Source organism: Leptonychotes weddellii, chromosome 10, assembly GCF_054177405.1.
Source record: "Leptonychotes weddellii isolate Sample4059 chromosome 10, ASM5417740v2, whole genome shotgun sequence".
In the NCBI taxonomy this organism is placed as follows: Eukaryota; Metazoa; Chordata; class Mammalia; order Carnivora; family Phocidae; genus Leptonychotes; species Leptonychotes weddellii.
Genome location: NC_138378.1, coordinates 28,406,909 through 28,420,607, shown reverse-complemented (window position 1 = coordinate 28,420,607; position 13,699 = coordinate 28,406,909). Strand labels below are relative to the sequence as shown.

Below are 13,699 nucleotides of genomic sequence, written 5' to 3'. Positions count from 1 at the left end.
TCTCTATCTAGAGCAAATCTGGCTCTTCACAAACCAAATAATGGCCCTTCCCTTCCTATCAATGTTTTCAGTGAAGGAGATGACATTCCAGAGTTAAGCCCTCCATCCACTTCACTTTAATGTGATTGCTTTGCTCAAACACACAAAATTGTCTTCTGTTTCACAGTGGTCGCTATATCTACCAAAGGTCTGAAGATATTGACTTTAATAGACAATATAGTTCATGGAGGAAGCAAAGAAGAAAGGAGACAAGAAGGGGGGGAAGGAGAATGGAGAGTGGAGCTCCACTCCTACTTATTAGCGTGCGTAACCCTTAAAGGCCCTTCATTTCCTTGGGCTTCCTTTCCTTATCAGTAGAAGAACATTGAGCTAGTCCTGTGAACCATTTTTTTTTTTTTTAGATTTTTTATTTATTTGTTTAAGAGAGAGAATGAGAGAGAGAGAGAGAGCACATGAGAGGGGGGAGGGTCAGAGGGAGAAGCAGATTCCCTGCTGAGCAGGGAGCCCGATGTGGGACTCGATCCCGGGACGCCAGGATCATGACCTGAGCCGAAGGCAGTCGCTCAACCAACTGAGCCACCCAGGCGCCCCCTGTGAACCATTTTTAATCTTTTTTTTTTTTTTTTTACAGTGAAGCTCTTTTTTTTTCTAAACAAAATCTGTTGAACCCGCTATATAAACAGTAGACTTCAGTTTCCAACAACTGATCTAAATGCATCTGATCTAATGCAAACTTCAGTCTTGCTATAAATATGCGTGAGTGCTGGATAAAGTAAAAATAAAGGAATTGTACAAGGTTGAGGTGAGACCAGGGAAGTCCAGCTTGCAGGAAATGCAGAGGGAATCTAATTCTACATATGAAGCCTCAGATGCAGAGAGGGATTTGGGCCATGACATAGATTCTTATGGTTTGGGGCTGAGATTTTAATCCCTGTGAGAGGAGATGACACTGTAGGCCTATTGTAAGGTACTGACAAGGACTGAAGCCCGTGCCTAAAGGCAGAAACTTGCAAGGGTGGCCTTCTCTGTTTAACAGGAAGTAGAAAAGCTGTCCATCCGCGACAGAAAGCAGTGAGGAAGTTCATCCTTGCATGGGGTCCTACATGGGGAAATGAAAAGTCCCTCTGGAGGAAATTGGAGCCAGGTCCTTTGCCACACATGGATGTAGATCTAAATTTAAATGTCTTATATGATAAGTGAATTCTGAAAAAAATAAAATAGAAACTGGCCCAGGACCACAAAACCTGTGAAGCCCTAGCAAGTGTAATTACAAAACTATCTGGAGGGAAATATCCACAATCTAGCATGCATGGGCCTTCTAGAGGAAAAAATAAACCCCCAAAAATTGAACTCCTGATAAAAAGTACTAACCATGTGAGCTCATGTACCATCGTAAAGGAAAGACAGCCAACCCAACAAACAAGAAGATTAGCAGTTTCAATAATTTTAGGTAATAGAACAATCTGAGAAAAACATAAAATGAGTATGTTTCGAATCCTTATGGAAATTAAAAGATAAATATCATCATGAAAGAGAAGAGGCAATATTGAAAAGGAACCAAATAGAAACTCTGGAAATGAAAAATTTACTCATAGAGAGGCTCCTGGGTGGCTCAGTCGGTTAAGCATCTGCCTTCAGCTCAGGTTATGATCCCAGGGTCCTGCTTCTCCCTCTCCCTCGCCGCTCTCCCTGCTTGTGCTCTCTTGCTCTCTGTCAAATAAATAGATAAAATCTAAAAAAAAAAAAAGTAAGGAAGAAAGAAAGAATTTCCTCCAGAGGGAAGTTCCAGGCCAACTTACACGATGTGCCATGGGAGATATCAGGGAGAGTCACGTTATAAATACAAGACACCTAAAATACAGTGGAATCTTTATAATACTTCATAAAGAAGGAGTGACCATGAAAACCTTTGGTCCCCCCACCCTGGTTATCACATGGAAAAATACCTCTAAGGGGAGTGACACACTCTTGTTTTTTCAAAAGAATGTGTTCCAAATTTATGACCTCTCTGTGATGACAAGTGGCCATCAGTGGTCAGCCTGCAAATGCTTTCAAAATAATAAACACTCTTCACCCCTCCTTTAAGAAAAAGGTGATTGTGAAATGAGTGAGAACGCAATTCATGTTTGAAAGAGATTAGTGCGGTGGAGAGGGCATTTCGGAAGCACTTATTTGGAAATGTTTCCACTGTCACAGTGTTGCCAATAATGATACTGCCCATTAAAACAATATTCTCTTGCCCAAATTTTGATCACCTCTCTCAGTTAAGCTGAGAGTCTGTTCAAAACAGGGGAACTGTTAAAAACAAAACCACAGGCCCAAAACAGCATCACTTAGACCAAGTCCCCAAACTTGGGCTTAATACCTAACCTAATTGCAATTTCAGCTTCCCCCAGAAATGAGTCTTAATCGGTCAGAAGGGAATTTTCTGATCAGTACCAATGAGGTCCTCTGTCACATGGGCCCTCCGTCTCCCAAAAGATGAGGTAATTGCCTAATAAGACCTCCTGCCCTTCCCCACATGGAAGGTGACCTTGCCTGGACCAGTCCTTTCTTTTGCTAATAACTTCCTTGCCCCACCTTCCTTCCTATGACAGCTTTCCACTCTGTACCCCTCCTCAGAGCTCCCCTCTACTTGCCAGGTGCTATGCTGCCCAATTTATGAATCACTTCATAAAGCCAATTAGATCTTCAAAGTTTAAAAAATAATAAAACAATGCTGTCTGCACACCTTTAAAACTCGGAAACAGGGGCGCCTGAGTGGCTCAGTTGGTTAAGCGTCTGCCCTCGGTTCAGGTCATGATCCCAGGGGCCTGGGATCGAGCCCCGCGTCGGGCTCCCTGCTCAGCGGGGAGCCTGCTTCTCTCTCTCCCTCTGCCTGCTGCTCCCCTTGCTTGTGCTCTCTCTCTGTCAAATAAATAAATAAATAAAATCTTAAAAAAAAGTTGCCCCAAATTATGTACGAGTGGGGTTAACACACGGTTTCCTCTCTTTCTCTCATCCTTGAATGCAGAAATCCACTGCTGTAGCATGAGAGACCCTGATTCACCCCCCACGGCCAGCACTGTTCCACGGAACCATGGACAGCTCATATTGTCTTTTCTCTGCCCAGCTGTACCCCCTTTCCTTACTCCCCAGCTCTCTCTCACGTTCTCTATTTTGAATGGCCCAACTGAGACTTACCATTACCAACCTTGTCCAGCCCAGAGTATAAAGTGTTCCGGCCCCCACAGATCTCATTTTTGGGGATCTTCCCCCCAAAATTTTTTTTTTCTAGTAACAGTAGAGTCTATGTAGATTAGCTGTAAATTTTTGTTGAGTTCCATGACTCACTGGGAATTCGGTGGTGGTTTCTCTTAAGGATCAGAGGAAACTACAGAAAAGGTTTCTTACTTTTAGATCTAGTGTCTATGCCTGATACCTTGAAAGCTGTGCTGTCCATCTGGACAGCTTTTTCAGATCCAAGAAGTATACCGAAATGACAGATGTCCCAGATTCATGGATGTTTCTCAAATTATAATAATTTATTGAGCACTTCAGTTATGCCAGGTGCTGTGATAAGCACTCTCAGAGATTACCTCGTCCCCTGCTCACAGATGCCCTGTGAGTTGGAGGCTGGACTGTCCCCATCACACAGACACAGGACACGTGGCCCAGGCAGGGAAGTGTCTTCCCCAGGGTCCCATGTTAGAGGCAGTAGCAAGGCCAAAGTGGTCTTAATCCTGAGATTCTGCATTAACTTCTATATCTATTAAAAACCCCATTTTCAGTTTTTAGGAACGAGTTAGCAATGTGAAAATTACTTTCCACAATAAAGAGTATGTTGTTTGAACAGGTTTCTAGAGCGTCTCGAGCCACTTGAAATTTGCGATGTGTCCCTGCGTTTCTGGATGGCTGTTAAAATGCTTACTGTACTTTAACTTGCAGGCCCAAGAAGCTAATATTGAAGGCTTTCAAGCAGTATTGGTTCATCTTTAAAGACACATCTATAGCCTACTTTAAAAATAAGGAACTTGAGCAAGGAGAACCAGTAGAAAAACTAAATCTTAGAGGTAAGAGAGTCCTACATCTGGGTATGGCTTGTCATGACCCAGCCATGAAAGCCAACCTCCTCCCCAATGAAGTAGGGCTCACTTCCAGAGGAACCTCTCTATTTCACTGGTTTCCACATGGCAGCCTGCCTGCAGCTCCCTTCCCCATGGAGCAGGAGCCTGGAATATGGTGTGATAAATGTGATTATTTGCATTCTGCTGTCCCTTCTTCCCCGGTGTGTCCAGTTCTACGAAGTGGTGGTAGTTGGTGTCATCCATGTAGTACATGAGGCATTGTAGGATCCTGAAAAGCTTTCTAAATTCCAGAATGGTTGTTTAATTCAATGTCACTTTAGTTTCTGTTCTCTTTTTTTTTTTTTTTTTTAAGATTTTTTATTTATTTATTTGACAGAGAGAGACACAGCGAGAGAGGGAACACAAGCAGGGGGAGTGGGAGAGGGAGAAGCAGGCCTCCCGCTGAGCAGGGAGCCCGATGCGGGGCTCGATCCCAGGACCCTGGGATCATGACCTGAGCCGAAGGCAGACGCTTAACGACTGAGCCACCCAGGCGCCCCTCTGTTCTAATTTCTGAAAGTGGCTGTGAGTGTGCTGGTAACTCCATTAACTGAAATATTTAATTAACCAGTGCACTCAATTCCCTTATCATTGTGACAGTAAGAGAATTCTCTCTACTTTGATTTATTTAAAAGTTAATATTCATAGCTCCATGTTACTATGAGTTAGCATAGCCAAATCGACCTGGAAAATGAATTCAGTTGATGAGATACTTAAGAAAATCATAACAGAAGATATTTTCTCTTATCCATGTGAATTGTTCATGAGTCTTATTTAGTTACCCTTTAATTAATGTTGTCTGCCTGCTCCTCAGTTTTTCAGAGGAAAACCAAATCTGAAGGGCTTATGTTCAAAGTGTTTCTTTTAGATGCACACCTAATTTATATAACAGATTTCTCAGAACTCAGTTTTGTCCCTGCCTTTTATCATTCAGGCTGTGAAGTTGTGCCAGACGTCAACGTAGCAGGGAGAAAATTTGGAATCAAGTTACTAATCCCTGTCGCCGATGGTATGAATGAAGTATATCTGAGATGTGACCATGTAAGTTAAAAAAAAAAAAAATGCTAAGTCCCTTTACCTTTCTTAAGCCTAAGGACAAACCAGCTGAGATGTCTTCTCCAATGAGAACACTCATCGGTCAGTTATTGCTTTGTAACAAACAACCACAAAATCAAACGACATATACCAATAAACATTTGCCTCTGAAACATCGACGAGTAGGCCAGGGCTCAGATGATCCAGCCTCACGTCATCTGGACGGATCTGCTGCTAGCTGTAGGTCTGGCTAGGCTTGGCTCCTGGCTCACAGTTAAGCCCCTTGTATTTATTCTGGGTGCCAGGCTGCCTGGGGAGGCTCTGCTCACAGCGATGGCAGAAGTGCAAGAGAGGAATTACAAACATGGCAGACCTCCTAAAGCTTGGGCCGGCAAGTAGTACACTGTATTTCCACCCACATTCCATTGGCTAAAGCAAGTCCATGGTGGGGCTCAAAGTCAAGAGGTGGGAAATTATACTCTGGCTCCAGTGAGACAGACTGTAAAATCCCATGGCAAAAACTATGGATACCAGGAGGATGAAGACTGAGGTCAGTAATTCAGTGCACCACACCAACTATTGCTCTGAAGAATTCCTCTCTTCAGCTGCATCCCCTCAGCTTCTAGCACCATGCCTCTTGGCTCCCTGAGGTAAAAAATGAACACAAGGGGCGGGGGCACCTGGGTGGCTCAGTCGTTAAGCATCTGCCTTCAGCTCAGGTCATGGTCCCAGGGTCCTGGGATCGAGCCCCACATCGGGCTCCCTGCTCGGCGGGAAGCCTGCTTCTCCCTCTCCCTCTCCCACTCCCCCTGCTTGTGTTCCCTCTCTTGCTGTGTCTCTCTCTGTCAAATAAATAAATAAAATCTTAAAAACAAAAAAATGAACACAAACATTCAAGAGCAATAGAGGTCACCATTGACTGGTTCAGAGCCCATCAGTGGACCTGATTCCTCCCTTGGGATTAGAATCTTTACTAAGGATAGGCCAGGGTAGACATAATATGGGAAATCAGTTCATGATCTTTTTCCTCCTTTCCTTCTGTCATAGAGATCAGACATGATATGAACATGGAAATAGGTATCAAGGAAGGCAGTCAGGTAGCTTGGGTTTTCACCTGTCTGTCCTCCATGGTGCTCCTGTGTTCTTGGTTCATCTTTCAATGCAAAGTTCTCTGCATGAAATGGATCCCAACCGACGTTCCTATTCTCTAGCCCCTTAGCATAGAGAAACTCAACCCAGGACTCAAGAGCTCTTGTTGGGTGTTAAATTAGGTGATTGACAGCCACTCAGAATATGTGGCACTTCACATCTTTCTTTGCTTGGTAGGTGACAGTTTCGTGTATTGTAGAGATGAAAAGCCCACGTCCTGTTCTGTTCCCAGCAGGGTGGCTTTGCACTTGAATTTGTGTCTCAGTCCTCTGATGTTTGCTGCAGGAGAATCAGTATGCCCAATGGATGGCTGCCTGCATCCTGGCATCGAAGGGCAAAACCATGGCAGACAGCTCCTATCAGCCAGAGGTCCTCAACATCCTTTCATTTCTGAGGATGAAAAACCGGAACTCAGCATCTCAGGTGGCTTCCAGTCTTGAAACCATGGACATGAACCCTGAATGTTTTGTGTCACCTCGGTGTGCAAAAAAACACAAGTCAAAGCAGGTACTGCTAATCTTGTTGGAGCAATTATTTGCAGTAAACTCTATTTTCTGGGGTAAAATGAGGAATTAAAATGATCGAGGCCATCATCATGAAAAATCGGCTGATGGGGATTTTTGACTATGGACTCAGTATTAGACGATGTTAAGAAATTATTGTTCCTTTTGTTAGAGCTGACTGCCGCTAACTGAACATGGAAGTAGTCCCAGATTTCATTAAAATTATTAAATCCCCACAAATTAAAAATGTAAATTATGCTTCCATTAGAGGGGGTTAAAAGTTACACAGATAAACTGATATAAGAGGAACCATTGTCCACAGACACCATACATATCCCAGAAAAAGGGACCCAGAACTCTCCATCTCCATGAACCTTAGAGTTGTTCCTTCTTCTCCTCAGTGATTTATGTGTTTTATGGAAGGACAGAGAGGAACAGAGGATGAATGAATGGGAATGAATTGTCTTCGTAGAGTTGCAGTTGGGCCTTGCATTTATTTTTCTCATTGGGGATCTGAGATAAAGGGATGATTACAGAACAGTAAGTGTATGCCAAGATGGTTCAACGTTTTCCACTTCTGCTTAGCTGGAAGCCCGGATTCTAGAAGCCCACCGGAATGTGGCCCAGATGCCGCTGGTCGAAGCCAAGCTGCGGTTCATCCAGGCCTGGCAATCTCTACCTGAATTTGGCCTCACCTACTATCTTGTCAGGTGATCATAATGTTCACTTGCCTCTCTCACTTCCTGTTCGTTTCTAAGTGCCTTTCTTGGAGCCCGGTTTATTCTCAGTCTAGAATGTAGAACTCTTTAATTTTAGAATACTGTCCTCTTGGGTGCCTGGCTGGCTCAGTCGGTTAAGCGTCTGCCTTCGGCTCAGGTCATGATCCCAGAGTCCTGGGATCAAGCCCCACGTAGGGGCTTCCTGCTCAGTGAAGAGTCTGCTTCTCCCTCTCCCTCTGCCCCTCCCTGCAGCTTGCGCTCGCTCTCTCTCTCTCTTTTTCACTCTCTATCTCAAATAAGTAAATAAAATCTTTAAAAAAATAATAAAGAACACTGTCCTCTCACAAATGGCCCAAACACATTGGCTGCTCGTAATGATCTTCCACACCTTCTCTTCACAGTACTTACCTGGGCTCCCTGCTTCTCCCCTTGTTCCCCTAAGTTTTCAAGTTGGCTGCTAGAGTGATCCTTTTAAGACCTGAGTCAAACCATAGCAGGCGTCTGCCCAGAACCATCTGAAGGCCTCCTGGCTCACGCAGGGTATAAGCCAAATCCTTAAAATAGCCCTATAAAACCTTAGCTCTGGGACTTCACAACTTCTGCCCCTCCTTTATGGTGCCCAGCCACCCTGGCCTCATGACAGGTCCTTGAGCATGCCCCAAAAAAAGGAAAAAAGAAAAAGAAAGCTGCAGCCTTTCACTGGCTGTGCCCTCTGCCTACAGCTCTTTCCCCAGATACCCATGGGACTCGTTCCTCACAGACATCTTTAATCAAATGTCCTTTCTCGCTGCAGTCTTCCCTGACTTGCTTTTTAAAACTGTAACCACCTCATTGCCAGTATTCCCTGTCCCCCTTCTACACTTTATTTTCCTCCGTGATCTTACCTGCCATATATATTTCACTTATTCATGACCCTCTTCCCCCCTAGAATACAAGCTCCATGAAGTTAGACATTTTCTATCCAATTAGGTCACTAATGTATTCCCTGTGCCTAGAAGGGTGCCCGGCATACACAGCTGATTTTATTTTATTTTATTTTTTTTAAAGATTTTATTTATTCATCTGAGAATGAGAGAAAGAACACGAGAGGAGAGAGGGTCAGAAGCAGAAGCAGACTCCCCACTGAGCAGGGAGCCCGATGCGGGACTCGATCCTGGGACTCCAGGATCATGACCTGAGCTGAAGGCAGCCGCTTAACCAACTGAGCCACCCAGTCGCCCCACACAGCTGATTTTAAATTCATTGACTTGACCCTCTCTTACTTTGGTTTCCTCTGATGTCAGTTTCACGTAAAGATGTCTGCAGGACAGCCTCAATTCTCTCCATTCTTCATATTCCCTTCCTATCACAGTAAAAAATCCCTTCTGTAGAAAAGTTAATCCCTCTCTGTCCATTCTTTGGATATCATTTAGAAATGTTCCTATTATCTTCAAGAGGTTGTAGTATGAATGACCATCGTATTATAGGAAGCAGTTGCCTCTTTTAATTCATATTAATTTTTTTTTTAGATTTAAAGGAAGCAAGAAAGATGATATTCTGGGAGTTTCATATAATAGGTTGATTAGAATCGATGCAGCCACTGGGATTCCAATTACAACATGGAGATTCACAAATATGAAACAGTGGAACGTCAACTGGGAAATCCGACAGGTACACTAAGTTTTCTGTATATTCAGTGTTGAGGCTATAAATGTGTGTTCCATCAGAGTTGTAGATTACTCTGTTCATATATGTAGAATTCAGAAACCACAAGCATGTGCCAGTTGTCTGCTAAACTAATCATAGGCAGTTCTGGGTAGTTCACTAACAAGTACAGGCCAAATGGTTTTGAATTAATACCACAAGTTGGCTTAGCCTCCATCTGGACTTTCCATACAGACTCTAAAACTGCTGAGCAGTTTGATTAGTTTCCTTCAACTCAGCATAGGATTATGTAAGATGCTGATAACTGCTTAGCAGAAATTGTCTGAGATGGGGCTGTCATCCAAAATGATTCCAAAAAGGCTTCATCTGATTGGCTGCCAAGAGGTCTAACCTGTCGAGGACTCAGAGGCTCAACTGCCCACCTGGAGAGCAGTCCAGCCCCCAAAGGGAAAAACTGCTAGAGAAGCAAGAGACGTGAGCAGGGATGACTAAGGAAAGCTTTGCCCCCTGAGTTAAGGAACCCCCAAACCCTCTGTCTCCCATCAATTGCAGTTGCACCCCGGGGGGCTAAGGTGAAGCCAGGGCTATAGCATGGGAAATTCTAGATCAAGTCAGAGGCACCTTAGCATCCAGCTGATTTAAAACATTCTGATGGGGCGCCTGGGTGGCTGAGTTGGTTAAGCGACTGCCTTTGGCTCAGGTCATGATTCTGGAGTCACAGGATTGAGTCCCACATCAGGCTCCCTACTCAGCAGGGAGTCTGCTTCCCCTCTGACCCTCCCCCCCTCATGCTCTCTCTGTCTCGTTCTCTCTCTCAAATAAATAAATAAAATCTTTAAAAAAAAAAATTTTGATGTTGCTGATCTAGAATTCTCATTTCTCCTTCGTTTTCTCATTTTTCCAGTAGAAAGCCTAGAGGAATGGGAGGAGACTCACACCTTTTTTTAAAGAACTGTGGATTCCTCTCAGCAGGGCTGTTAACCATGTGGGCACCCATTTATAGAATAAAAGTTTGAGATTAGGTGACCTCTAAGGCAGTGGCTCTAAAACCTTGTTGCATATTAGCATCACCCGGGAGCTTTAACATCCTACCGCCCGGACCACACCACAGACCCATCAAATCCCAGTCTCTGGGAGTGGGAGCCTGGCAGCAGCTTTTAAAGGTCCACCAGTGATTCCAATGGGCAACCAAGGTTGAGAACCAGTGAAATCTGTTTCTTCCAGTGTTTAGAGTTTATGACTTTGAGCTGGGAAGGGGTGCAGGGCTGTTGGGTGTAGGAAAATTCAGGTGAGCCTTTTAGTCTCCATTAAAGAGTCTGCAAAGCACCCTGCCCCTTGACAGAGGGAGTGCTTAGGAAGTTCTTAATATCTAAATATGAGCGACCAAAAATAAGCATGTGTGTTGGGAGCTGGAATGTTTTGCCAGGTGTGCGGCATAGTTGAGACCACCAGAGGGCGCACAGAGAGCAAAGACTTGTTGGCTGTAAGCGTTTAATGGAAGTGGTGATTGGGGGTTTTTTTTTGGTTGGGTGAGGTTTTTGTGGATTTTGGGGGAAGGAGGGGAGGGAAATCATCTATAAGCCACCTAAGCAATTCTCAGCCCTGGGGTCATCACAAGGCAGTTTTTGTCTTTTTTTTTAAGATTTTATTTATTTGACAGAGAGAGAGAGAGACAGTGAGAGAGGGAACATAAGCAGGGGGAGTGGGAGAGGGAGAAGCGGGCTTCCCGCCGAGCAGGGAGCCCAATGCGGGGCTCAATCCCAGGACCGTGGGATCATGACCTGAGCAGAAGGCAGACACTTAACGACTGAGCCACCCACGTGTCCCTTTCACAAGGCAGTTTTTTCCTCATTTTCCTTGAAGTGTTTAAGCTTACCTGTGCCTTCCTCTTCCAGGTGGCAATCGAATTTGACCAGAATGTCTCCATCGCGTTCACCTGCCTGAGTGCGGACTGCAAGATCGTGCATGAATACATCGGTGGCTACATTTTCTTGTCCACTCGGTCTAAGGACCAGAATGAGACCCTTGACGAGGACCTGTTCCACAAGCTGACTGGTGGTCAGGAATGAAGCAAAGCCGACCTGCCTACACACAGAGGGTGAGCCAAGGATGGGCCTTCCTGGACAGATGGGATCCTTGGCTCGCACGGTGTGTACATTGCAGACTGACAGCACATACTCACCACTGGTCACTCAGATGAGGATCCTCATCCCATTTCAGACACACTGCCTAGCATATCCTTTTCCTTTCTTTACCTTGTCCTACCAGTGATGGAAGGGGCCTCAGTTGCCTTTTCTGTAAAATGGGTGGGTGGGAAACAGGCTAGTAGACAAAGATTGCGCTGTGGCCCAGGATGGAGCTATAGTTCTGTGACTTGCAGACCCTGCAGGTCTATGGCTAGAAGTCACCAGAATGCTTCTCTGCTTTGTTGCTAAGTCAGCAAAAGACAGAAAGGTCGAAAGCACAGTAGCCAGGGACGGATCTTATTCCTTAACTCAGGTATAAAAAGTAATTTGTCTTTCCTAACAGAACCACTTTTAGCTCCTATCTTGTGAAAATGGCAGAGGGAGTCCCCACACACACATAGACTTTCTCCCTATAGGTCAAGGGAGGGGAGAGGTGGAGTTACCTGGTGCTGTTTGGTGACAAGGGGTCAGAGCAGTGAGCTTCAAGGTCATCAGTTCACAGTGACTTCCGCGGAGGTGACTACTGCCCCATCTGGCCTTGGACATTGGTCCCCTCAGGTTACTTCTACCACCTGCAAGGCCTATTGCGTTCCTGAGGGTCCCTCAGCCACCTTTAAGTCTTTCTGGATGACAGGGGTGATGCAGAGGTACAGGGAAATCCATTCCTCAACGACGCTGCAGGTCTCAACTGCTGTTCCTCTGAGCTGGGGCTCAGGAAGATGGGTCCAGTTCTGTTTATAAAAACCACATCCCCACGTCGGGGCTTACTACGGGGTCTCCCTCCCAGCTGGTCAGGGAGAGAAAGACAAGCCCATTCTCAAAGACCACCAAGTTCAAGGGCTGATGGCTCCCCCCCTCCCCTGGCTTCTATGTACATTTTGTAAATCAGGAGCCAATAACAGACTTCTGTTTTCTCTGCTTTTTGCTCTGTCATCTCTGCCTCAAGACATGGGCATGAGCCAGGTAATCACTGCCTCAGTTGTCATTTTCTGCTTTGCTTTGTCAGCTTTGAGAGGAGTGGGTTTTGAGAAGGAAAGAAGTGCTATCCGGGGTAGAGGGAAATATCAGATGGTATTTAATTATGTTTTTATGAATGTTCTGCTGCCACAGAAGGGACTTGGACTGCAAGGGTAAAGCAGAGGCTCCATTTCCATTTTGAAATTCTTTTAGGATGCAAAACTCTGGGGGCCTGGCCAGAGCTCAGATGCCCCAAAACATCACCTGTTGCTTTCTTTTGAGACCAGAGATCTTCCACAGCTCTAAGAGACACATTAGGACAGCCTTGTCTAGGGAACCCCAAGCCCTGAGCTGGAAGCTGTTACTGGAAATTCCTCTTTAAGCCTCTCCTTAGAGGTGAAGGCTCATGAAACTCCCCAGGCACCAGGTGAACTTCTGAGGCCTCACTTAAAGCTTGGACGTGGCTTAGGCACTTGGCAGATCTGGTCCACGTCATAAAGACCTTAGTTTGAAATGTTTTGTATAGAAACTAGCGCTGAGCATACTGTTCAGCTTGGTGTTGGTCATTTCTGTATAGTCTTAGGCTCTATTATTTTAGAACCTAAGTCAGGTCTTTAAGAGTATGTCAGGCCCTACATGAAAATAATGCTCCTGGATGTCACATTTTACCTGTCTGCTGCCCAGTACAGCTCTGTATCCTTTACCAAAGCTGGACCTTCAGTGTGACCCTCATTCTTAGCTTTTCATGGTTGTCTGATATTTCCATGAAAACATTCAAAGGAGTTGACTGGTTTTAACCAAACTTTCTGAGGAACATTTCTTCCCTGACCTCACTGCCACATCCCAAAGGAATAAACAAGTGTGACAAGAAAACCTTAAATGCTGCTATTCCAAAGAGCAACTTAAGGACTTTTTTTTACATTGGGTACAAAAGGTCATCAGACTCCCTGTGATGAAATTTTAAATTAATGTGTGCCTTTCAGCCTCATATGCTTTCTTATCTACACTAGATGGGGAAATCTGCATTTATTATTATTTTATAGGACTTTTTTAAATAAAAGCTTTATATGGATTTGAGTATGGTCTGGTTGCGTCCTCTCCACTCTGCTGTCTCTGAAAAGGTGAATATTTTCTCCCCTCTGAAAAAGGAATGTAACTTTCAGGTTAAAGGCATACTTTCCCTCACAGTTCCAAGATCCGAGCCCATTCTTCCCAGTGAGATTGACTTAGAAACCTCACTTAACTGTTGGTTTCAACTCCTTTCCCATTGAAAGTCCCTAGATTTCCTGACATCCTGAGCTCTTTTTTCCCAGGTCTACCTTTTGGAAAAAGCACCAGAAATCAAAGAAATATCCAGAGGCGGGAGAGCATCAGAGGGCCTCTGATTTGAGGGACGAATG

The 13,699-nt window shown here is 44.7% G+C and overlaps 1 protein-coding gene across 2 annotated transcripts in view; it reads left to right on the top strand.

Annotated features, from left to right (window-relative positions):
- FERMT1 (FERM domain containing kindlin 1) overlaps positions 1-13,376 on the top strand; it is a 33,585-nt gene extending 20,209 nt beyond the window's left edge. For both annotated transcript variants that reach the window (XM_006749420.3, XM_031020592.2), the window contains 6 exons: positions 3,928-4,052; positions 5,041-5,147; positions 6,576-6,797; positions 7,379-7,503; positions 9,021-9,162; positions 11,052-13,376. In XM_006749420.3, coding sequence (XP_006749483.2) covers positions 3,928-4,052; positions 5,041-5,147; positions 6,576-6,797; positions 7,379-7,503; positions 9,021-9,162; positions 11,052-11,225 — 895 coding nt within the window. In that variant the 3' untranslated portion in view covers positions 11,226-13,376. The remainder of the gene's footprint in view (positions 1-3,927; positions 4,053-5,040; positions 5,148-6,575; positions 6,798-7,378; positions 7,504-9,020; positions 9,163-11,051) is intronic.
- The last annotated feature ends 323 nt before the right edge of the window (positions 13,377-13,699 follow it).